At 47.5% G+C, this 24,515-nt stretch overlaps 1 protein-coding gene and 1 long non-coding RNA gene across 6 annotated transcripts in view; one reads left to right on the top strand and one right to left on the bottom strand.

Moving 5' to 3' along the window:
• Positions 1 to 22,001, top strand: part of LOC105015591 (unc-79 homolog, NALCN channel complex subunit) — a 36,429-nt gene extending 14,428 nt beyond the window's left edge. For 3 of the 5 annotated variants that reach the window (XM_034297492.1, XM_020054412.3, XM_034297493.1), the window contains 40 exons: positions 647 to 876; positions 1,006 to 1,177; positions 1,336 to 1,566; positions 1,701 to 1,891; positions 2,108 to 2,231; positions 2,684 to 2,827; positions 3,223 to 3,441; positions 3,581 to 3,808; positions 4,601 to 4,745; positions 5,052 to 5,131; positions 5,235 to 5,383; positions 5,505 to 5,662; positions 6,717 to 6,898; positions 7,100 to 7,301; positions 8,169 to 8,348; positions 8,829 to 8,897; positions 9,294 to 9,631; positions 10,323 to 10,505; positions 10,653 to 10,815; positions 10,928 to 11,077; positions 11,195 to 12,502; positions 13,507 to 13,608; positions 13,978 to 14,094; positions 14,190 to 14,292; positions 14,412 to 14,552; positions 14,662 to 14,697; positions 14,855 to 14,967; positions 15,067 to 15,152; positions 15,596 to 15,769; positions 15,863 to 15,931; positions 16,280 to 16,390; positions 18,196 to 18,300; positions 18,407 to 18,484; positions 18,595 to 18,684; positions 18,830 to 19,005; positions 19,230 to 19,413; positions 19,557 to 19,760; positions 19,986 to 20,063; positions 20,175 to 20,216; positions 20,605 to 22,001. In XM_034297492.1, coding sequence (XP_034153383.1) covers positions 647 to 876; positions 1,006 to 1,177; positions 1,336 to 1,566; positions 1,701 to 1,891; positions 2,108 to 2,231; positions 2,684 to 2,827; positions 3,223 to 3,441; positions 3,581 to 3,808; positions 4,601 to 4,745; positions 5,052 to 5,131; positions 5,235 to 5,383; positions 5,505 to 5,662; positions 6,717 to 6,898; positions 7,100 to 7,301; positions 8,169 to 8,348; positions 8,829 to 8,897; positions 9,294 to 9,631; positions 10,323 to 10,505; positions 10,653 to 10,815; positions 10,928 to 11,077; positions 11,195 to 12,502; positions 13,507 to 13,608; positions 13,978 to 14,094; positions 14,190 to 14,292; positions 14,412 to 14,552; positions 14,662 to 14,697; positions 14,855 to 14,967; positions 15,067 to 15,152; positions 15,596 to 15,769; positions 15,863 to 15,931; positions 16,280 to 16,390; positions 18,196 to 18,300; positions 18,407 to 18,484; positions 18,595 to 18,684; positions 18,830 to 19,005; positions 19,230 to 19,413; positions 19,557 to 19,760; positions 19,986 to 20,063; positions 20,175 to 20,216; positions 20,605 to 20,802 — 7,053 coding nt within the window. In that variant the 3' untranslated portion in view covers positions 20,803 to 22,001. The remainder of the gene's footprint in view (positions 1 to 646; positions 877 to 1,005; positions 1,178 to 1,335; positions 1,567 to 1,700; positions 1,892 to 2,107; positions 2,232 to 2,683; positions 2,828 to 3,222; positions 3,442 to 3,580; positions 3,809 to 4,600; positions 4,746 to 5,051; positions 5,132 to 5,234; positions 5,384 to 5,504; positions 5,663 to 6,716; positions 6,899 to 7,099; positions 7,302 to 8,168; positions 8,349 to 8,828; positions 8,898 to 9,293; positions 9,632 to 10,322; positions 10,506 to 10,652; positions 10,816 to 10,927; positions 11,078 to 11,194; positions 12,503 to 13,506; positions 13,609 to 13,977; positions 14,095 to 14,189; positions 14,293 to 14,411; positions 14,553 to 14,661; positions 14,698 to 14,854; positions 14,968 to 15,066; positions 15,153 to 15,595; positions 15,770 to 15,862; positions 15,932 to 16,279; positions 16,391 to 18,195; positions 18,301 to 18,406; positions 18,485 to 18,594; positions 18,685 to 18,829; positions 19,006 to 19,229; positions 19,414 to 19,556; positions 19,761 to 19,985; positions 20,064 to 20,174; positions 20,217 to 20,604) is intronic. The other 2 variants (XM_034297491.1, XM_020054413.3) reach the window with 2 other exon arrangements.
• On the bottom strand, positions 20,229 to 20,560 carry LOC117595615. Its single transcript, XR_004576868.1, has 3 exons — positions 20,508 to 20,560; positions 20,370 to 20,422; positions 20,229 to 20,337 (listed from the first exon to the last, which is right to left on the bottom strand). It is a non-coding gene; the product is annotated as an uncharacterized LOC117595615 (long non-coding RNA).
• Positions 22,002 to 24,515: the final 2,514 nt, after the last annotated feature.

The following is a 24,515-nucleotide window of genomic DNA, read 5'->3' as shown; positions in this document are numbered from 1 at the left end:
CTAATATTTTATGTAGGAAGTTAAAAAAACACCAAACACACTCTGTCCACTTGTGTCAACCAGGCCTTTCTTGTTGGATTTGATACAGTATGGAGTTGGTTGTTTGCCAGTAACATATTCCTTTTTTGACAGGAAATTAGCCAGTATACTATAGCATACAGCAGTAGAGTGTGTGTGTTTGTGTATGTGTGTGGGTGTGTGTGTGGTTTTGTCATGTAGTTCATACGTGTGCTAAGTGATTGTTACATAAACATGAAATTACCAGGTGGATTAATTATTTCAAAGAACATAAAATATTTACACAGAGCCATTCATATTGGTTGTAAAAAGCATTGTGTTGCCTAGCCCCAGTCTTCCCAACAATATCTACAGTGTATAGAAAGGATGCTATCTGTCCCAAGGCAGCTATACTGCAAAATAGTACTACATATTCAGTAAAGTGAAGAACACCACTTGTTCATTTCATATGGGTGTCTAGACAATGTATATTCATTGAGTCAAATTACCACTTTGGGAGGGTGTATTTCACTGAAGTTATGTTATATTTAGTGTTGGCTTGGTTAAGAATATACTGGCTACATATTCTTATATTTCTTGATAAATGATCTGACACTTGTTATATCAGCATCCCCTTTCTGTCCTGTAGAACTGCAGCTCTCATGTCAGGAGGGCAGTTGTCACCTGCTTCTCAGCAGGCTGCTGCGGGCGCCATGGCAACCGGCCAGTCCGCTACTGCAAGCGTTGCCATGTCAACCACCACAGCAGCGAGGTGGGGGCTGCGGCGGAGACACATCTCTACCAGACCTCTCCCCCTCCCATCAACACCCGCGAGTGTGGAGCCGAAGAGCTGGTGTGCACTGTGGAGGCTGTGATCAGGTATCAGACAACACGGGAGCACTGTATTACAGTTACCTCTTCCTCTGTCATCATCGGTCACGCTCTCCCCCTGTCCCCCTGTCTCTCCATCTCCCACCCCCTCGCCACCTGCAACCGTCCACCGTCTAGCTTACTGAAGGAGGCAGAGATCCACGCGGAGCTCCGTGAGTTTGAGCTGAACAGGCGTCGTCAGATGGGCCTGTCTGCCTCCCACCACTCGCTGGACAACATCGACTTCGATAACAAGGAGGACGACCAGCACGACCAGAGGCTACTCAGTCAGTTTGGCATTTGGTTCCTGGTGCGTGTCGCGTTGGTCCGTGGCTCACCGCCACTACACCGAAATTAGGACGTTAGCGGCCCTTTACATAGTCCTTCGGCAGGTCGACATTATAACTGTTTCTCGTCTTGGTAGCTGACTGACCGTGTGACCCCCCCCCCCCCCCCACACCACCACAGGTGAGCCTGTGCACCCCCAGTGAGAACACTCCCACGGAGAGCCTGGCGCGGCTGGTCAGTATGGTGTTCCAGTGGTTCCACTCCACGGCCTACATGACAGACGACGAGGTGGGCTCCCTGGTGGAGAAGCTCAAACCCCAGTTTGTCACCAAGTGGCTGAAGACGGTGTGTGACGTGCGCTTCGACGTCATGGTGATGTGCCTGCTCCCCAAGCCGGTGGAGTTTGCCAGGGTGAGGCGGAGCAGGGGAGGGGGTGTGGGTGGGGTTCACACCGTAGGGACGACGGGTGACGGGTGCGTGGCTTAGATGGATGCCCGTGTGTACGCCTGAGCTTTTTGTCTTCGTCTGATTGTCCGTACGGCCAGGTGGGGGGGTACTGGGACAAGTCCTGCAGCACGGTGACACAGCTGAAGGAGGGGCTCAACCGAATCCTGTGCCTCATCCCCTACAATGTGATCAGCCAGCCGCTGTGGGAGTGCTTCATGCCGGAATGGCTGGAGGCCATTCGCACCGAGGTGCCTGACCAGCAGCTGAAGGAGTTCAGAGAGGTGCTCAGGTACTGTGTTCTGAACCTCCTTTGAGGCACTGACTTGACTGTGCCAACCCCCTCTGCACTAATGGCGTCCTTCCTGTGATTACTGTTGATGTGGGAAAGAGAATGTTGAGTGGCCATGTGTGAGACACAGTCACAGTGGGGGTGTACTGAAACACGCCTGCTCCCCCCTGAGCCAGTCCTTGACCGCATGTCCCCTTGTTTCCGTTCCCCCGGCAGCAAGATGTTTGACATTGAACTGTGCCCTCTGCCCTTCTCCATGGAGGAGATGTTTGGGTTCATCAGCTGCAGGTTCTCGGGCTACCCAGCCTCTGTGCAGGAGCAGGCTCTGCTCTGGCTTCATGTGAGTATCAGGCCGGTGTCCAAGTCACTGCATGGTCGATATTGTCTGTTAAAAGGAACAGGTTGTCCCTGTGTGCGAGTGCTTGGGCAGTGGCCTATTGAATATGGAACTGGGTCACAAGACTAGAAGGAGATTAGAGTTCTGAATGAGAGGGAGTAATGAGAGTTTGTTTTTGATTCCACTCATGGCCAGCTGTCCCATATACATGCATGGGGTCTCAAGTTTTCTGTCTCTCAAGACATCAAAGTAATTCAGTGTTTCAGATATAGGTCACATTCAAATCTAAAAACCAGGATTATGAGTGTATCACATCTGTAGTGTGGTTCTGTCTAAATGGCTCTTGGCTTTTGTATGTGCGTGTAAACCTGTTTTTGTCATTAATATATTTGGCATGTATGAATGTGTTGTGTGTTTGTGTACCTTTCTGCGGGTGTGTGTGTGGTTGGTCCCAGGTGTTGTCAGAGCTGGACATTGTGGTGCCCCTACAGCTGTTGATCGGCATGTTCTCTGATGGGGTGAACTCTGTGAAGGAACTGGCCAATCAGAGAAAGGCTCGCATCTCTGATCTAACAGGGGAAAACACTGAGGCTCGGAGGGTAAGATATTGAACTATTTCCGTAACAACCTCGATGCCACAGAAATAAACCCTTATCATTCGTACATGTCTCTCTCTCAATGAAACAGTAATAGCGGGACAAATGAGCTGAGGATAAATACAGCAACACCCAAAATAGGAAAATGCTGAAATTCTACCCTCTATTGTCAACCATCCATAGGCATGTGTGTTGCCATGGTAACTGCTAAAGTCTAAAAATAGTCCTGTTTAAGGGGCTTAATTTAGTCTTCCACAGTCGATCAGAGTTATCAGTGAAAGCCAAAGTCTTTTGACTCATCTATCCACTGTACATTTCTACTCCTGAGTATATCACCGTAACCTGGAGTGTAGATAGCACGGATATGAAACTCTGAAACGTTCATTTCATGTCCCCAGGTAAGTGTGGTTTCAGATCCAGGCCGTCATGGCCAGCACAACACCTTAAGCCCGTTCCCCAGTCCGTTCCGGAGTCCGTTCCGGAGCCCGTTGCGCTGCAGCCCCTTTAAGAACCTTGGCCACGCTGAGGGTCACTGCGCTCTGGACCTGGACTCTGATGATGATGACGACATGAACCTGGGTTGCTTCATCCTCATGTTCGACCTCATCCTCAAACAGGTGACCAGCCCCTACACTGCTGACATGGCTTCATTCATACGACAAACTGAATTGGTCAGAACCATCCGGTCAAAGTCCAACCCTCTTTGTATTTCTCTGGGTTCTGCTTTTTAACTGGTTGTGTTGGTTCCTGGTCCAGATGGAGCTCCAGGATGATGGTGTGATGCTGGGTTTGGAGAGCAGTCTGGGGAAGGACATAGTGGGCATCGTCAACAATGTCTTCCAGGCCCCCTGGGGGGGCTCCCATACCTGTCAGAAGGATGAGAAAGCCCTGGAGTGCAGCCTTTGTCAGTCCAGCATCTTGTGCTACCAGCTGGGTTGTGAGCTCCTGGAGAGGCTGACACCCAGGGAGGAGATCAGGCTGGTGGTGAGACTGAATGATCAACATGGAGGATCCTTCCTGTCATGTTGTGTGTTCCCCATAGCAGCCTACAGACATGTTGTATGTTCCCCTTAGGAGCCTACAGACATGTTGTGTGTTCCCCATAGCAGCCTACAGAAATGTTGTGTTCCCCATAGCAGCCTACAGACATGTTGTGTGTTCTCCATAGCAGCCTACAGACATGTTGTGTGTTCCCCATAGCAGCCTACAGACATGTTGTGTGTTCTCCATAGGAGCCTACAGACATGTTGTGTGTTCCCCATAGCAGCCTACAGACATGTTGTATGTTCCCCATAGCAGCCTACAGACATGTTGTGTGTTCCCCATAGCAGCCTACAGACATGTTGTGTGTTCCCCATAGCAGCCTACAGACATGTTGTATGTTCCCCTTAGGAGCCTACAGACATGTTGTGTGTTCCCCATAGCAGCCTACAGACATGTTGTGTGTTCTCCATAGCAGCCTATAGACATGTTGTGTGTTCTCCATAGCAGCCTATAGACATGTTGTGTGTTCCCCATAGCAGCCTACAGACATGTTGTGTGTTCCCCATAGCAGCCTACAGACATGTTGTGTGTTCCCCATAGGAGCCTATAGACATGTTGTGTGTTCCCCATAGCAGCCTACAGACATGTTGTGTGTTCCCCATAGCAGCCTACAGACATGTTGTGTGTTCCCCATAGGAGCCTATAGACATGTTGTGTGTTCCCCATAGCAGCCTACAGACATGTTGTATGTTCCCCTTAGGAGCCTACAGACATGTTGTATGTTCCCCTTAGGAGCCTACAGACAACTTGGAAGAAACATTTTTGTTGCCTCAAGTGTTTGGGCCTGAACCAGGGATGGAGCCAGGAATAGAGGAGGAGGACAGCCCTGCCCACACGGACAATGCAGCCAATCACAGTGACCCCCCTGACAACCCACGTACGTATCCTTGGCAACCTAAGGCTTGAGTTGGAAGGCTTTAGTAAAAGTATAGGATGCCTCAGTGTGTAGATACAGATTTGATGGAACGCGAGCAGAAGTCTGTGTTGTGTTGGTGTAAACACCTCATTACCACCAACATCAAATCCCGAAAGAATCATGTAGCACGAAGCCAACAAATGTGAAGAAGATCAAATGAAAAGTTCCCTGTAACAGTTCATAGGCAGCATGCAACGTGAAAATGAAACCCTGCACGGTCTCTCTGCTGGGGAATTCTCTCTCACATCAAAGCCTTCTCCTCTACAGCAATGAAGAATAATGCTGATAAGAAGTTCTCCTACCAGCAGCTTCCTGTGTCTCTCAAGCTGATCTACACCATTCTGCAGGTACAAAAACATTCTAGACGCGTTAGAGAAAAGCCTTCGTTACAAGACGTCGAGGTTCAGTGTGAGTGAGAGATCAGTGCAGCAACTTCTGTTTTCCATGTAGGAAATGTCCAAGTTTGAGGAGCCTGATATCCTGTTCAACATGCTGAACTGCCTGAAGGTCCTGTGTCTCCATGGAGAGTGTCTGTATCTGGCCCGTAAGGACCACCCCCAGTTCTTGGCCTACATCCAGGAGAAGATGCTCATTCCCAGGTCAACGCAGTCACAGCCGCACCTGGTGCCCCTCCGTCACTTTCACACGTCGCTGAAAAACGAAAAACCTCTTTGTCGATTAGCAGGCCGGCGTATCTAACGTGTTGCCTGTGTCTTCCAGCTTGTGGACCATGCTGAAGTCCGAGTTCTGCCAGCTGGCCTCCTTGGCTGTGCCACAGTTGCTCCATGCCCTCTCCCTGTCCAACGGGGCAGACATCTTCTGGAACTTGGTGGACAGTAATTTTAACAGCAAGGACTGGAAGATACGCTTTGAAGCAGGTGATTGACAGGAGGTTTACCCTGTGTGTGTATGTGTGTGTGTGCGCGTGTGTGTGTATGTGCATATGTGTGTATATGCACATGTAAATGCTGTATATGTAATATGAATAAGTCATGAGGGGAGAACCCAGACTCCTCTCTTGTAATCCCCCCTCCAAAACATTGTCCACAGACTTCTCCCTGCATCACCATGGTTACTACTGTATGTGGCTCCAGCAGGGCAGCACAGTGGAATTGTGGGCTTCTTAATCAGGACGTGATAGGCAGAGAGCATCTGTATATGACCTTGAGGCAGTAAGAGGACAAGGTCCCTTTCTGGCAGCACGGGTACAGTAGACCTTGTAGACTGGTACTTCATATAGCTCCCTTTGATTACATCAGCAGCATACTGTACAGAATAGAATTAGAATAAATTCAATTTCACAGACTATGAAAGGACTATATAAAGGACATGGAAATGTGATATTTATTTCATACTGTTATTGCAAAGTAGCATGGGTAGCTGTGCCATGTGATTATTACATGTTTTCTACACACATGAACGACAGGTTCATGAATTCTAGTGATCTAATTATAGCCCCATATTAGCTGTTTTAAAACAGATGGTTCTTTACTTGTCTGTGTAAGTCAACCCTACCCCCTCCCAGTTGGGTGCCAAAGCTGTACCATTACCCACTGGCAATCTGGCTGTGATAAGACTGGCTCCCCTCCCTCTACTGCCACAGTGCCATCTAGTGACAGGCAATGTACAGTATATTACCCACGCACATTATGTTGATGGTCATTTAAATCTTCACTTGCCTTCCAGCAGCACAGCTCCTCTCTAGGTCTTTCCTGGTCACTGTGCTTCAGTCTTATTGATTTCTTTTAGGGGTTTTAGGCTGTGTCTGTATGGGCTGTGTCAATGTATAAAATACTTGAGACTTGATGTATTATTTAGGGATGTAAGTCGGATTTTATGGACAAACACATCATTAGTAAGTGCTAAAAACAGCTGCCTTAAGGGCTCAGATGTTGTATTGTGCCCTTTCTCTGTTGCCATGGCACCTCCCAGTGGAGAAGGTGGCCGTACTCTGTCGGTTCCTAGACATTTGCTCTGTGACGAAGAACCACCTGCTGAAGTACTCCCTGGCCCACGCCTTCTGCTGCTTCCTGGCGTCTGTGGAGGACGTCAACCCGGCTGTGGCCACACGCGCCAGGTTGCTCCTGGATACCATTAAGAGGCCAGCACTGCAGGTGACTAACTGACAGACATTTACATCAAGATGAATACTCCTTTTCACCCACATTACAACCACTTTTGTACATTTGATTTCTCTGTCCCAGATGAAACATTAGCCTCCCAGCAGGTCAAGCAGACTGTTTTGTACTGACAAAAGAACACAATTATGAGACGGCAGTGCTAACCCTGGCCTGCCTGTATGTGTGTGTCGGCAGGGCTTGTGTCTGTGTCTGGACTTCCAGTTCGACACAGTGGTGAGGGACCGGCCCATAATCCTCAGCAAACTGCTGATGCTACATCACCTGAAGCAGGAGGTCCCGGCCCTGAGCTGGGAGTTCTTTGTCAACCGCTTTGAGACACTCTCCCTGGAGGCCCAGCTCCACCTGGACTGCAATAAGGAGTTCCCTTTCCCTACTAGTACGCCCAGCTGGGAGATTCTCTGTGTTACCCATACAACACAGAATATGACTTGGGATAAAATATTCCGGTTCCATTTAATGAGTTTGAGGTTTTCAGTATTATAATTAGACTAGTGAGGTTGAGGTGTGTTATGCGTTATAATGAGGCTGGTGAGGTTGAGGCGTGTTAAGTGTTATAATGAAGCTGGTGAGGTTGAGGCTGTTAGGCGTTATAATGAGGCTGTTGAGATTGAGGTGTGTTAAGCGTTATAATGAGGCTGGTGAGGTTGAGGCGTGTTAAGCGTTATAATATGGCTGGTGAGGTTGAGGTGTGCTAAGTGTTTTAATGAGGCTGGTGAAGTTGAAGCGCGTTAAGCGTTATAATGAGGCTAGTGAGGTTGAGGCATGTTAAGTGTTATAATGAGGCTGGTGAGGTTGAGGCATGTTAAGTGTTATAATGTGGCTGGTGAGGTTGAGGCATGTTAAGTGCTATAAAGAGGCTGTTGAGTTTGAGGCATGTTAAGTGCTATAATGAGGCTAGTGAGGTTGAGGCATGTTAAGTGTTATAATGAGGCTGGTGAGGTTGAGGCATGTTAAGTGTTATAATGTGGCTGGTGAGGTTGAGGCATGTTAAGTGCTATAAAGAGGCTGTTGAGGTTGAGGCATGTTAAGTGCTATAATGAGGCTAGTGAGGTTGAGGCGTGTTAAGTGTTATAATGTGGCTGGTGAGGTTGAGGCGTGTTAAGTGTTATAATGTGGCTGGTGAGGTTGAGGCATGTTAAGTGCTATAAAGAGGCTGGTGAGGTTGAGGCGTGTTAAGTGTTATATTGATACAGTCAGAGTGATCTATGTGGTTCATTTTTCCTTGCTTGCCTCTCCCTGACAGCCATCACAGCGGTGCGCACTAATGTGGCGAACCTGAGTGATGCAGCAATGTGGAAAATCAGACGGGCTCGCTTTGCAAGGAACCGGCAGAAGAGTGTGCGTTCCCTCCGGGACAGCGTCAAGGGCCCCCAAGAGTCCAAGCGGGCCTTCTCCCTCCCAGAGACTCTATGTAACCGACTACGTGAGTCATCAGTTAATGCAGTGGTGTCCATGGTTTGGATGTACTGTCTGTGGACCTCAGCTTTTGTATGTTCCACGCTCCTACTGTTTCTCTACTCATCCATTCACCTCTCGGTTCTGTTACCTACCCACACACTTTCTGTGGTTCTGTTCAGTTGGTTGTTTTCACAGCGCTTCGTTCTCTTATGGGAGGTAAGAGGTTCCTCATTGACTGCACAGAATGCCGTCTGAGCTTCTGGGATATGGGACAACTGTTTGCTTCAGACTGTATGCTGGTTGAGCTTGAGTGTTTGTGCTAAAGTTATTTTTATGTAAGCAAGTGGAAGCTAAATTGTTAGTGTCAGGATCCACTACAAGATGGCTTTGTGTTAATGCTTTGAGACGTTGGGATGCGTAGGGTTGTCTGGAAGCTCAGACATGTGTCCTGTGCTACTTCCCCTGAACATTCTCCTAAATTGTGTTCTTCATGTGTGGTTTTTAGCTCTAAGGCTTACGAGGCAAGAGCACTCTGCCCCGACTCTGGGAGATATGATAGAGAAAGTCCTGCCAGGTAAATAACAACCCACATCTGATTGACCATAAAAATACAACAGAACCAGATCAATATTCCCTTCAGCCAAATCATATCATGGTGGGAGCAAGAAATAACTTATTGCTGCTGATACAGCTAATGGCCTTTTGGAGAATCTATGAAAAGCAATGTCTGCTCTTCATTGACCGACATTGTTTTTCAACCAAATTTGCCTTGGACAAAAAATAAATTATGACATTGGAATTGGAAGAAACTTTTACTCTTGCTATCTTGATGGCTTGTCACATTTTCTGTTTTCCTCTGACACATTCCATGAATATGTTCCAGTGTGTCCATGTTATGGATCATCCTGCTGAATGGACACCTCTGTTTCCCTGCTTCACCTCTCCTCTCCATCTGCTCCCCTCTCTGCAGCCCGCTTCCTCCCACCCGCTAACCCTGACGCTTCAGCCCCTCTCCTAGGCCACGCCCCCTCGCCGGAAGACGAATCGGGCATCAGGGACCTGCTCCCGGAGGATGCAGGGATAGACCACCAGACGGTGCACCAGCTCATCATGGTGTTGATGAAGTTCATGGCCAAAGACAAGAGCAGCGCCGAGGCCGACATCGGCAGTGCCAAGGCCTTCAACACGGTGAAGCGGCACCTGTATGTGTTACTGGGTTATGACCAGCAGGAGGGCTGCTTCATGATCGCGCCGCAAAAGATGAGGACGTCCACCTGCTTCAATGCTTTCATTGCTGGCATCGCACAGGTCAGAGGATGCCTTTAACCCTATGGAAAACTCAAAGATTACACTGTACTAGGAACATTTCTAAATAGTTTCGATGGCCTCCCATGTGACACTTTGCGGTTCTGAGGTGCCACCACGCCTTGTGTTCAATCCCAATGGGGAGTCACAGCCGGTTGTGACCAGGAGTCTCGCACCACTCATAGCTGGGGAGGGGACACCCGAAAAGGTCAATGTCCTCTAGTGTTTCCATCTGGCTGGTTGGGCTTCTGCAAGCTGACCTTGGTTGACAGTCTGAACAGCTTTCTGCAGCACATTGGTTAGGCTGACTTCCTGGTTAAACGAGCAGGGTGATGAGAAACGGCGGGGCATACATCATAAGATGCATGCCCCTATCTTCAACCACAAATGTGATGGGAGTTGCTGCCATGATACAATTTCGGAATTACGAATTGGATTTTGAAATTGGTAGAAAAGTCGACCACATGTAATAAATAAATACTTTGTAAAATAAATAAATAAAAATACTAGTTTTAATGAAAATCCTTCAATACATTTAGAATTCATGACTCCCATCTGTTTCTTTTGGGAGAACAATGAAAATGTGTTTTCCGTCTTCTCCCTCCCTGCAAATGTAAGTTTCGTGTTGCTGCTGAATTATGTAACTGACGTAAAGCATCAAGGAGAGTGTGGTGTGATGTGATGCCTCCTCCAGGTAATGGACTACAACATTGGGCTGGGGAAGCAGCTGCTCCCTCTGGTGGTCCAGGTGCTGAAGTACTGCACTTGTCCCCAGCTCAGACACTACTTCCAGCAGCCACCACGCTGCTCTCTCTGGGCCCTGCGGCCGCACATCAGACAGATGTGGCTGAAAGCCCTGCTGGTCATTCTCTACAAGGTATGTTATATTTCAGTTGTAGACACCATGTGAATGTGCATTGCCTGTACTTGACAATGTGCTCGTGAAAACGTGCAAACACACTCAGTGTATTTCAGTGGCTCCGTACTCACTTCCCCTCCCGTGTGTTGATCCGGTGTGGTCCAGTATCCCTACAGGGACATGGATGTGAGCAAAGTGGTTCTGCACCTGGTCCACATCACTATAAACACCCTGAACGCCCAGTACCACAGCTGTAGACCCCATGCCACGGCTGGGCCCCTCTACAGCGACAACTCCAACATCAGCCGCTACAGCGAGAAAGAGAAAGGTGGAGAAATCAACGATTGCATGAGTGGATATGGGCTGGACATTCATCTGGAGAGTAAGGCTAGGTCATTTACCACATAACGTGGGTGGGGTTTCTTTTTCTTTTCCTTCAGAGGAGGACAGTGTATTCGACGAGTCTGACGTCCACGACACCCCGACTGGAGCTGGCAACAAGGAGTCCCAGACCTTCTTCGCTCGTCTGAAGAGGATCGGTGGCAACAAATCTGTCAAGTACCAGCCGGTGGAGTTAAACGCCCAGAGAAGTACGAACGCTGCTCCAAAGGACCCGCCGGGTTTTATCCAGCGGCTAGATTGACCCATAAATGATTTATGATGTGAGCTTTCACCTTTTTACAATCAGATCATTTTGATACTGGCAGGTGAAATTGAGCTGTCGGAGTACCGCGAGGCCAGTGCTCTGCAGGACAGCATCCTGCACTGCGTGAGGGAGGAGAGCACCAGGAAAAAGCGCCTGCAGGCCATGCACAAGCAGAAGTCCCTGGACATCACCAACACTGACTCCATCCTGTATAACCTGGACGAGCACCGACGCAAGTCCTGCATTGACCGCTGTGACCTGCAGCACGTTCCCACGGCGCACCGCTCCTCCACCACCTCCCACATCAGGCATACGGGGGGCCACGGGAAGGACTCTTCAGATGGGTCCTCTGGCCGGGCGGATGGCAGCGACCACCAGGACCATCCGGGCTCCCGGGGGGGCCACTCGGACGGCTCCAGGCCTGTCATCCCAGAGGTGCGTCTGAGCTGCATGGAGACGTTTGAGGACAAGACCGACCTGGACTCCTCTCTTACAGGGGGTTCGTCTGCAGAGAAGGAGGACCAAGACCTCATTGACCTTTCCTCCGACTGCACCTCCATCCCGGAGAAGCACTCCATCCTCTCCATGTCCGACAGTGATTCCCTGGTTTTTGAGCACCTGCCGCCGCTGAGGATAGTAGAGAGTGACGAGGAGTTTGACCTGAACACGGTGATGGGCCCCAGGCTGAATGGGAGCGCCAGGCCCCTAGCCTCCCCTCCCAGGCCCCTCGCCTCCCCTCCCAGGCCCTCCACCTCCCCTGCCAGCAGCAGCACCGTGCGCCTGTCTCCCGTGGTGCAAGTGAGCGTGGAGGACTGCTCTAAAGACAGGAGGACCACGGACTCCCCAGCAAAAGATAGCCCCCAACAGTCCCTACAGAGGAGACCACGCTATGCGACCCCCGACACATCCCTGGAACTGCCTGAGCTGCCAGAGACCACTGGCCTGGAGAGCCCCATGACTCTCAGCCTGAAGCAGAAGAGGGACCTGCTGAGGAAGACTCCAGCCGTCCCTGACTCATCCCTTGATGACATTGTGCACCCCGAGGACCTGAAGGCAGCGGTGGGTCTGCCGGCCAGTCCCACGGCCAGGACCATCTTTCTGGACATCCCTGAGGACACAGCTGAGCCTCACACCACTCTAGAGGGGAACAACAACGACGAAGAGGAAGATTATGAAGAGGAGGATGACGACCTTGATGACAACGATGTGAAACCGGATGATAATGAAAATGATGAGGCAGAGTTTAAGATCCAGATAGTTCCCCGGCAACGCAAGCAGAGGAAGATTGCTGTGAGTGCCATACAGAGAGAGTACCTGGACATCTCGTTCAACACCCTGGACAAGCTGGGCGAGCAACCCACTGAGACAGGTAAGACACACCAGGGTCAGGAAAAGGGAAGCTTCAGTACATGAAGGACTTCCTCCATAAAGACCTACAGCTGCTGTTTTCTTTGACTTCATGCAAAATATGTCTTTGGATGTTTTGTATGTTTCTGTGGTTACATCTTGAAGATTTGAGGAGGCTGAAAAACGTATCGTCTAGGATAGTTTAAGAAAAGGGTCTGCTCAGAAACACAGGACCATGAGAACAGAAAACCAGCTGTATTGTTGTATGACCATGAGTACAGAATACCATCTGTATTGTTGTATGACCATGAGTACAGAATACCAGCTGTGTAGTTGTATGACCATGAGTACAGAATACCAGCTGTGTAGTTGTATGATCATGAGAAAAGAAAACCAGCTGTATGACCATGTTACCTCAAATCTTCAGTCAGCTGGTTTCCACTGCTGTCTTCTGTCCAATGGTGTGGCTGTGCACGTCCTTCCCTTCTCCAATCCCCACCCACGGCAAAAACCGGAAAAACATACTGCATCAGAAAGTTGCAGAAGACCATAAGTAAATACCACTAAAATGTAAATGATTGCAACACACTGGCCAGTGTCCACAAATAGCTGTTATTAACAAGTAGTAGGAAATATTTTTTTTGCATGTATCAATGAACAAGGGTATAGTTCATTCACAACATCTTCAAGATGTGTTTTTTGGGGGGGCTATTGCTTTCATTAACAGAGGGTAGTTTGGAGAAGAGAGTGTGATGAAATAGCAGTGGGCCAGAATTGAACCCATGCTACAGCAGCATACCTGCCGCAAAGGCAGCGGCTTCGACCGCTAGACCGCTAGACCATACTACTCATTTTAGATTGATGTTGCAGTAGTGCATAATTTTAGTTCATCCACTGTAGCTTTTGCTACATTCGTATTAGCACCGGGTGTCATCCCATGCTCCAAACAGTTGTGGAGTTATAAGGTGGCTGAGATTCTGAAGCAGCCTCAGTTCCGTCCCATCACTCACCCACGTTGCCTTGCAGATCACAAAGTTCTGTCCACCCTGGAAAATCCACGGGAATCCGCTTCAGCCCCCACCCTCGAAGCTGCTATCCCAGAAACAAGCAACCGTTCTTCAGTGACAAGTAGGATCCAAAAACCCTTCATTGTCATGTGTTAATATTCACCACTACGATGGTGTGTAGTCACTGCTCCCAGGACATTCCAGTGTTTAGACATTTGGCCTCTTTTTTTTTTTAAAGATGTTAACATGTTTTTCTTTAGATACTTTTTCTCAGTTTTTGACACCAGTACGATTTTCTTCATGGTTCTTTTTAAATGTTTATCAATAAACCAGGGAGTTACCGGACCAGTAGTAAACCATTTCATTTTTATACATACCTTTGTCAGCATCTTCCATTCCCCATTCTCCTGACTGTTGCTTTATGTAAACCAAACTTTAAAATAGTGGATATGAGAAGATCGGGCTCCTTAAACCTTTGTCTCACCCCCAGCTCAGTACCGTCAGGTGAAGCGAGGCTCATTAGGAGCACTAACCATGAGCCAGCTGATGAAAAGGCAGCTGGAACACCAGTCCAGTGCACCCCACAATATCAGCACCTGGGAGACAGGTCGGTCAGCTCTTCTACATTATTCTAAATTTTTCTACAGTTCAAAACAATGATTTTTTTTTACTGTGCTGATTTTAGTGTGTCTCTCTAAACAGGCCCCACGAAGACCAGCTTGCTATCAGCCCCCAGTACAGTCAGCATGTTTGTGCCCGCCCCTGAAGAATTCATTGACGATCAGCCCACCACCATGACCGACAGGTGAGCGAACCAACCGCCAACCACCAACGCCGCATGGGCGTGTCCTGCAGGACAGGGGACACGATGTGTACAACCGGCCGCTCGCGGGTTATTAATGATGACACCGCGTGACTCCCCAGGTGCCGTGACTGCGGCGCGGTGCTGGAGGAGTACGATGAGGAGACCCTGGGCCTGGCGGTGGTGGTGCTCTCCATGTTCATTCACCTCAGCCCGGACCTGGCGGCTCCTCTGCTGCTGGACATCATGCAGTCTGTGGGCAGGTCTGCGTCAAGCTCCCACATCCCCTACATGAATCACATCGCTCAGGAATGTCCTGGAACACATGCATGTCATTTCTCCTCTTCTGACTTAAGGCATTATGTGTTTCAGGCTGGCTAGCGCTAATGTCTCTGGGCAAGCTGAGAGGTATGACACGATAAGTATATCCTTATATTGTGTGGTTGTTGGATTAGCGGGAACGTGGACGCTGATGGCGTGTTCACAGTCCCTGTATTTCTGTATGCAAATATACCAGCACGTTGGTGCAGACGTTCAGTGTGTGTTTATGTCTCCGTTTGAGTAGTATGCTGATCCCTGGCAACGCTGCTGGTGTAGCGAAGCAGTTCCTCCGCTGTGTGTTCCACCAGCTGGCCCCCAATGGCATCTTGCCCCAGCTCTTCCAGAGCAACATAAAAGGTCCAATCTTACACTCAGCACAATGCGGCTTCTGTCAAGAGCAGCTCCCTGAGGGATACGGTTGATCTTCATCGTCAGTTATTTTCTTTGTATTTCCAGACGGAGGTTTTTTGAGAACGCTGGCTTCTTCCCTGATTGACTTTAATGAACTGAGTTCTGTGGCTGCACTCAACCAGCTGCTGGAGGTGGGAGTGTTTAGCTCAACACTGTTAGGACGACGTGTGTGTCTGTGTGTGTGTGTGCTTCTTGATATCATCCAAAATATCCACTTTCATCATACGTCCAGCAGGAGGAGCTCTTGTAAAAGTTGACAACACTACAATGTTAGGCTAGCATGATTAGCATGAAGTCATTTAATAATGCTGCTGAAGAGTGATCTCTGTCTCTGTATGCTTATTCCCCAGGGGTTATACTTCATTAGTACCTTGGTTGGTTCTATTCAGCAATTTCCCATTGTTCCAACATTCAAGACATTGCACAATAATTCAGTGCTTTGTCTCAATAATCACCACACTACTGTAAATCATTTTTAGAATATATTTGTACACAATTGAACCGTTGGAATACATATGCATTATGTAAATGTGAGTTATGTAACCCTGTTATTCTTTATTCTGATGTCCCTTAGGGTCTGAACAACAAGAAGAGTCTACCAGCAGGGGGCGCAATGCTTCACTGCTTGGAGAACATAGCCACCTTTATGGAGGCCTTGCCAATGGACTCACCCAGCAACCTGTGGACCACAATCTGCAATCAGTTCCAGACCTTCCTCGCTAAACTGCCCTCTGTGCTGCCTCTTAAGGTACTGGACCAGGCTGTTCATGAGGTTGCACTTACTCTTTTTTAAATAGCGAGTAATCCAGAGTCTTATGAAGAGTGCTGTCTCTCCGTACAGTGTCCTCTGGACTCCAGCTTGAGGATCATTATTTGCTTGTTGAAAATCCCCACCACTAGTGCAACCCGGGTGAGTTCTTTGAGATACATTAAGACTACTAGCCAAATGGTGACCTGACTGCTATCTTCATTTGAGTGTAATGAATCACACCATTCTTAGCCCTTCTCTGATAAGTCTCTGAGCAGGTTATATAATTGGTTACAGTCTGACTCAATAAATCAAAGGATTTACTCATAGCATTCTGTGATTTCAGAGCTTGTTCAGTGGTCATTGAATAATCTTGTTCATACAGACTGTTCTTTACATCAGTTAACCTGTAACTCATTTGGATATTATAAAAATCACAGATATGTTAAAGTCACTCTCCCACCCACCAGGCATCTAGCCTTACCTCCATCTTATCTTCCTCTTTCCCAGAGCTTACTGGAGCCCTTCTCCAAACTGCTGAGCTTTGTCATCCAATATGGAGTGTTCAGCCTCTCTTACCTGGTGGAGCTGTGTGGCCTCTGCTATAAATCCTTCAACAAGGTAAAAAAAAACTTAACATATATTTGATACAATATTGATCAACAACATTAACAAAGAAAAGCAGTAGCATTTTGAAAAAGGATACTGAAATATAGTCCTGCAGTGTTGAATATGAAACCTGTGTTTGTAGACTTTCTGCTGTAATCCTGGGTGATACTACTCATCCCCTGCCAAACAGCAACGTGGCTGTGAGACCCAGATGATTAAGGAGACAATCAGCCAGTATTGATTTACATGATTAGTTGGGGCGCTGGCTGGCTGGCTGGCTGGCTGAGAATATATGGTGTGCTTCTGAGAGCTAGCTTCCCTCCTTCAGGGCTGGAGGCTGGGCTGTCTCCTGCGGCAGGACGGATGGAGTCCTGCCCTGCCGCTGCTGTCAAGGCCCCATGCTTTATGTCTCGGGCTCTATTGATTTTCTCCAGCCTGGTTAATTTCCGCTGTATAACATCCGTTTCACGAAATGCGAGTCAACATGACTGATTATGTTTATTTAACAGATTCCTGTGCAGTTAGTCTTATGAGGTGAGCTTGTTGCAAATTCAAATGCACATTTTCAAGGAGATCTTTCAGTGCTTGGTTATTGTATCAGTACGGACATTTGGTAGTTCTATATGTTTATCAATGTTGCACCGCACAAAAAAAAAGTGAACAGACATAACCACAAATCAAGAGGGCTGTTTGCCCTGGCATTTCATGCAGAGATGGCCGTGATTTATGTTGTGATAAATGCACCAATATGTACCAACACTGACTTGCATGGAAACATTTTAGTAAGGTGACCAATTTGTCCTGTGTTACCACTGTGTTGTAAGCACTGCAGAAAGAGGCAGAGAGGGAGGCTGCTAACAGACAGCATGCAGGATAATGTACTGATGGGATGATGCAGGGTGATGTACTAAGGGGATGATACTGGGTGATGTACTGAGGGGGTGATGATGGGTGATGTACTGAGGGGATGATGCCGGGTGATGTATTGAGGGGATGATGCTGGGTGATGTACTGAGGGGATGATGCAGGGTGATGTACTGAGGGGATGATGCAGGGTGATGTACTTAGGGGATGATACTGGGTGATGTACTGAGGGGATGATGCAGGGTGATGTACTTATGGGATGATACTGGGTGATGTACTGAGGGGATGATGCAGGGTGATGTACTAAGGGGATGATGCAGGGTGATGTACTGAGGGGATGATGCAGGGTGATGTACTGAGGGGATGATGCAGGGTGATGTGCTGAGGGGATGATGCAGGGTGATGTACTGAGGGGATGATGCAGGGTGATGTACAGAGGGGATGATGCAGGGTGATGTACTGAGGGGATGATGCAGGGTGATGTACTGAGGGGATGACAAAGCAGTGGCTCCCTGGGCTTGAAAGCCTAATCTGAACTGGGACTCTGGGAGAGCAGAGAGGAGGTCTGTATAAGAGACCATGATAATCAGCCCTCCTGTCTCTCCCTGTCTCTCCCTGTGTCCCTCTGTCTCCCTCTGCCTCCCTCTGTCTCTATTCAGACCACTGACTTTAAACTCCAACATATACACAGGCAAGACTGAATGAATACTGGAAAACTGTGTGAAAGCAATACATTTGTATGAATGCTAGATAGCGGTATGAAGACTGGGTTGGGAGAGGGATACAGTACACAGCACTACAAAACTGAAGAACACAATTTAATTAAATGAACTCACCAGACCAACTCTTCTCTCCACTATGATCACCAGGTTCCTGTACATTCATCACAACATGTGTACAGTGTTTCATCTCTCATGGACTCATTTTGTATTCCTGTATTCCTGTTATCCCAGGAGAGAGATAAATTCTATATGTCTCGTATTGTGGTGCTGGAGCTTCTGCAGGCCCTGAAGTTCAAGTCTCCTCTACCTGATACTAATCTGTTACTGCTGGTCCAGGTAAACAGTAGAACAATCAACTCTACTTTTAGAAAAGGAAAAACTCCCAAGTCCCCAAGATGACATGTTTATTAATGTGAACTAAGTCCTGTGTGTATGTTGTCAGTTTGTTTGTTCAGATATTGGAACGAGACTAGCAGAGTCTACTATTCTGTCAAAGCACATGATCTCATCACTTCCGGGGGTAAGATAGCACATCCTAAACCTCACTGATGATCTGGGTCCCTTCACATCACATTAAATAAAGACGTGTGTCTTTCGGTTGTTAAACTATTCTTTCTGTTCTTTTTTTAGTGCACGACAGCAGCAATGGAATGCATGAGGCAATACATCAGTGAACTTCTAGACTTCATAGCAGATATGCACACGCTGACCAAACTAAAAGTGAGTTTACTGCTGACTCCGTCTTGACTCAACCGCTCGTTACACATGAATACGTCTCCTCTGTAGCCTTCTTGTAGTGTGTAAATCCTGGTCATGTGATCGAGTGAACTCAGGACCCTAGTCGTGACCTCTCCTGTCTCTCCAGAGCCATATGAAGGCATGTTGTCAACCTTTGCACGAGGACACCTTCGGGGGGAACCTTAAAGTGGGTTTGGCTCAGGTGGCTGCCATGGAGATAAGCAAAGGCAATCACCGTGACAACAAGGCGGTGATCCGTTATCTGCCCTGGCTCTACCATCCCCCGTCCGCCATGCAGCAGGGGTGAGAGGCTGCGGCACTCATAGCACAGAGGTTACATTTAGGGATCTTGCTGCCTAAAACCAGGAAGATAGAACTACAACTATGTCGTTAATGGTGTAGCATTTGTAGTTTTTAAGTGGAATCCTCATCACTAAAGTACTTCCATCAGGCATTAGATTGAGTAGTGAATCCAACGTCACGGCGATTGAATCTTAAGAAGTGCTTGAATTCTGTCTCCTCCTCAGACCTAAGGAATTCATAGAGTGTGTGTCCCACATCCGGCAGCTATCGTGGCTGCTCCTGGGGTCCCTGACCCACTATGCCCTGCACCAGGGCTCCACCTCCTGCATGCCCATCCCACTGGACGCTGGGTCCCACATCGCTGACCACCTCATCGTCATCCTCATCGGCTTCCCCGAACAATCCAAGGTATGGAAATGTCCAAACGCTGTAAGCCTAAGCATTGAGGGAAATGCCACAAGGTAAACCTTCAAAGATTTCCCTAATCTCCCTTCAACTTGGGTCTAGAATGAGATGAAGACAGCTGTTTTCCTTCTCTCCTCTGTCTTCAGACGTCGGTGTTGCACATGTGCTCCTTGTTCCATGCCTTCATGTTTGCCCAGCTGTGGACCATCTACTGTGAGCAGGCGGCAGCCGCACCTGCCCTACAGAACCAGAACCAAACAGAGTTTTCCTCCAGTGCCATCTTGACCGGCTTGGAGTTCTGGAGTCGTGTCACACCTAGCATCCTGCAGCTCATGGCCCACAACAAAGTGGTGAGGACGTGGTTTTTTACCTGTCTGCTAGAATGGTGGTCCGTTCCGTAATATCGCCCAAGGTCTGCCTACGCTAGGCTACATAACAAACCAATGTGTTTAATGTGCAACAGTTAAATATGAAATATTTAGCGAGGCCGTTTTTGCCTCACGTTGCCTTATGTCTCAGGCAACGTTTAAAATTTTTTTTGTGGTAATGCATATTCATTCTTATAACTTCCCAAGATGGTGGAGATGGTTTGTCTTCATGTTATCAGCCTGATGGAGGCACTACAAGAATGCAACTCAACCATCTTCGTGAAGGTACGTGGGCATTTCCCCAAACATGTATGTCATTTGCCATGAATTTACGCAAAACAATTTGACTATTTGTGTTTGCTAGTTACGAAATAATTAATCTCCTCTCTCCATCAGCTAATTCCCATGTGGTTGCCCATGATTCAGTCAAATTTAAAGGTAAGAAGACTGATTGTTTCAAATTCTGAATAACCCTACACAATGAAGTTACATAACCTGTCTTCCATGTCCCACCACTGTCCCATAACCTGTCTTCCATGTCCCACCACTGTCCCATAACCTGTCTTCCATGTCCCACCACTGTCCCATCACCTGTCTCCCATGTCCCATAACCTGTCTTCCATGTCCCACCACTGTCCCATAACCTGTCTCCCATGTCCCATAACCTGTCTCCCGTGTCCCACCACTGTCCCATAACCTGTCTCCCGTGTCCCACCACTGTCCCATAACCTGTCTTCCATGTCCCACCACTGTCCCATAACCTGTCTTCCATGTCCCACCACTGTCCCATAACCTGTCTCCCGTGTCCCACCACTGTCCCATGCAGCACCTTTCTGCGGGGCTCCAGCTGCGTCTGCAGGCCATCCAGAACCGGGTCAACCACCAGAACCACCAGTGTGTACAGGGTCAGGCAGCCGGTGCCCTGCCCTTCGCCCTGCGCAAGTGGCTGCAGTGCACCCAGTTCAAGATGGCCCAGGTGGAGATCCAGTCATCGGAGGCGGCCTCACAGTTCTACCCCATGTGACCCACCTGCCCCCGTCATGGGCCTGTCCTCCTCCGGACTAGTGGATGTCTGCCCGATGCCTCTCCAGCCATCCACATCAGGACTCCTGCCTAAGCTGACTGTTGGCGTCTGAAACGAGCTGTGTGTAGAAATGATTCCCCATGTCCAAGCTTGGTGACTTGCGGCAACATCAGTTGCCGTTTGGAATAACGTTGTCACCTGACACTTCAGTGTTTTACATTCACTTCTGTCCACCTGCTTTAAAAAGCTGTAAAAACTATATTTTTTATGGCACAATGGTTCCCTGCCCTATATATTGCTTGTTTTCTCACATGAACAGAAATTGACTAAACTTTGTAGTAGAAATCCACCAGGAAGTGACAGACGAATTGCCCGCTTTCCAACTTGACAACAAGAGTCTAATCAGATCAAAATGTAATTTTGTATGGACCCAAAACATTGTTTCTAAATGCTATATTTTCACTATTACTGCACAAATATCATAGGCATTTTCTGTAAATATAATGCAGAACATTCTTCACATAGCTCTATTTAGATGATGTCATCATCTTCAGCACTGTAGACTTTGTATGTCTATACTATTATTGCATCCAATGAAATGAATAGATCAGGACAGGTTATATAAATCAAGACAGGTTATATAGATCAGGAGAGGTTATATAGATCAGGACAGGTTATTTAGGTCAGGACAGGTTATTTAAACCAGGACAGGTTATATAGGTCAGGACAGGTTATATAAATCAGGACAGGTTATTTAGGTCAGGACAGGTTATATAAATCAGGACAGTTTATATAAATCAGGACAGGTTATTTAGGTCAGGACAGGTTATATAAATCAGGACAGGTTATATAAATCAGGACAGGTTATATAGGTCAGGACAGGTTATATAAATCAGGACAGGTTATATAAATCAGGACAGTTTGTCAGGTAGTTCAGGTGATATAGGTCAGGAGAGTTTATATACGTCTGGAGAGGTCATATAGGTCAGGAGAGGTCATATAGGTCAGGAGAGGTTAGGTAGACAGGTGTGCAGATGCAAATTGAGAGAATACGGAGGATTGACAGGCTGAATGGAGAATGCAGAAGCTCAAACATCTTTATGTAGTAATGCTAATATCATTTTCCATATCATTTTTGGTTACTTGGTTGCAAGCCTGATATCAATAATAAAATCAAGCTTCATTTTGTAAATACATGATATGTTATTGTCTGTAATATATTATATTCCAACTTATATTATCATACCTGTAATCTCTATAGAGACAAGTTTTAGAGGCTAAAGGATCTGTTAAACCCAAAGACTGCATGGTGAACCACCCATGTCCTTGGTAAGGACAAACCAATAGCAATCACCTACCTAATCAGGAAATCCAATTGGACCTCACCTGTCTCACCCTCTGCTAAGTTCAGGTTGCCCCTCACCATCAGAGCTCAGATAGATCTTGTGGGGTGCAGCAGCGTTGTAACTTGATTAGGGTGGAGCCAGACGCTGAGGTAAACCAGACAAGGCAGTCAGTGTGGACTGCCCCCTGCAGAGCCCAGCCATCATTTACCACAGACACGGACCAAACACAATTACCTCTGCTCTAATGCTGTCGGTCATGATAAAGCATTGTTGTGGGATACAAACACATTACTGAAAGGGCACTTGTCTGGGAATACCACACCACGTGAGAGCTGGACTATACATTAAAATCCAATCTTGATCTCTTTCAATCTGATGCTGCGTTAAGCAGTAATGTAAAGTAGTCACGTGAAAGGAAAGCAAGCGGAGAGGAATTAGATGACTCTAGAATGGGTCGTATTTCAGAACTTCTCTGTGCCTGCACTTGGGTAACTCTGAGAGGCTTGTCCCAGATGAGTCATCATCTCTGAGTGCTGTCTAATGATATCACACCATGTGGCAGAAATACAAACACACACTCACTCAGTCCCTAGTGAACACGTCTCATTAATCTCTGGACTTGACTCAGGCAAATACCCAGCGTTCCCTGTGTGTGTGAATATCAACGTGTGTGTGTGTGAACATATGTGTGGGTGTCAGTGTGTGTGTGTGTGTGTTTAATCAAGTGAAGTCCCCGTGCACTTGGGCTACATCTGCAAGCTGCCACCTTTGCTATCTTTTGAACTTGCAGACGTTTTTTTAAAGAACCTCTCTCATTAGCAGCGGCTTATGTAATGAACATCCCACACGTACCCAACACTCCCTGCCCCTCCCCGCCCCGCCCGGCCTGCCTGCCGTCCCGCCTCCTCCTGGAAGACCATATGGGAGCGCTGATCTGATGAGCAGGCAGCTGGAGGTCCAGTTGGTAATTAACGCTGACCAAGGGCTTTCAGACAGAGAGGGTGTGAGTGGGTCCTCGGAACAAGCAGCCCTAGAATGTGAAGGTCAGCTGGGAGACGGAGCAGCAGGGATGTGGGGTTTCCTTTGGTTTTTGGACAACATTTCAGCCTAGCAGCTAACAGTATAAACAGCACAACACACACACACACATACACACACTGAACAGCGTTAACAACAGACACACACACTGAACAGTGTAAGCAACAGACATACACTCTGAACAGTGTAAGCAACAGACACACACATTCTGAACAGCGTTAGCAACAGACACACACACTCTAAACAGCATTAGCAACAGAGACACACTCTGAACAGCGTTAGCAACAGACACACACACTCTGAACAGTGTTAACGACACACACACTCTGAACAGCATTAATAACAGACACACACCCTCAGTGAACTATTATTTACTTATACACCCAATAGTGCATTTGGTATTTTGTAATGATTTAAATAAATTGAATTAAGCCACAAAGGCCATATTACTGTAAAGAATAGATTGAATTTGCAGCAAAACAAATAAGGTGATTATTTTTCCATTTACCCCCGGGGAAATACCTTGTCTTTAATCTGGGTGAGCCACAGAGCTTGTTGAGATAGAGAGAGGTCCCTGGTCTTCCTGTTCAGGCCTGTCAGATCTTCTTTATTACAAAGCAACTCAGAGTGCCCTGGTTGGACAATGCATGAATGTTTAAATGGCCCGGAGTGTCCAAGGGCATTATCATCAAGTGGCACATCTAAAGCAGAGGAGGACACACTACTGTATTCTCTCCTTCACATTGTTATTCAGTCACATTCTTTTGCTTTGTTCTCTTTTCACATGACTCAACTTGGACCCAGGTTGTTTTATTTAACCTTTACATTTTCCTAGGTCAGTCTCATTGAGATTAAACATCTATTTTAGAGACCTCCTTTTAGATGCCACTCCCTAAAAATGTCTGTTTTACACCCCACCCCTCCCCCACTTTTTTGAAGTTGCTACAGAATGTGCAGGAAATAACGCTCAAGATGGCCTGCCATAGACCACAGCCTTTTCCAATTCCATTATCTATTGGCATCCTCCCAGATATGGGTTTGTTATTCAGTCACCTATATGGGTCAGCCCAGTCAGAGTGGTATCAGGATGATCCCCGATCAGCACACTGTAGCTGGTGTGCACAGGAACTTGGCAGTGACAAGACCTGACATCAAAAAACCCTCAGTGGTCCACAAGTTGTCCCATTTGTCTGATCAAGCCCCAGGGGGATGGCTGTGTTTGGTAACAGCTGTTTATTAACTATGAACAGTGTGAGGAAGAATGCGAACATGTCCTGCATCACAGGGGAGCCCACAAGATCTAGCTTTGCGACATGAGGATATAGGCTC

The sequence above is a fragment of the Esox lucius genome, chromosome 15 (genome assembly GCF_011004845.1).
Source record: "Esox lucius isolate fEsoLuc1 chromosome 15, fEsoLuc1.pri, whole genome shotgun sequence".
Classification (NCBI taxonomy): domain Eukaryota; kingdom Metazoa; phylum Chordata; class Actinopteri; order Esociformes; family Esocidae; genus Esox; species Esox lucius.
This window is presented reverse-complemented; position numbering and strand designations above follow the sequence as displayed.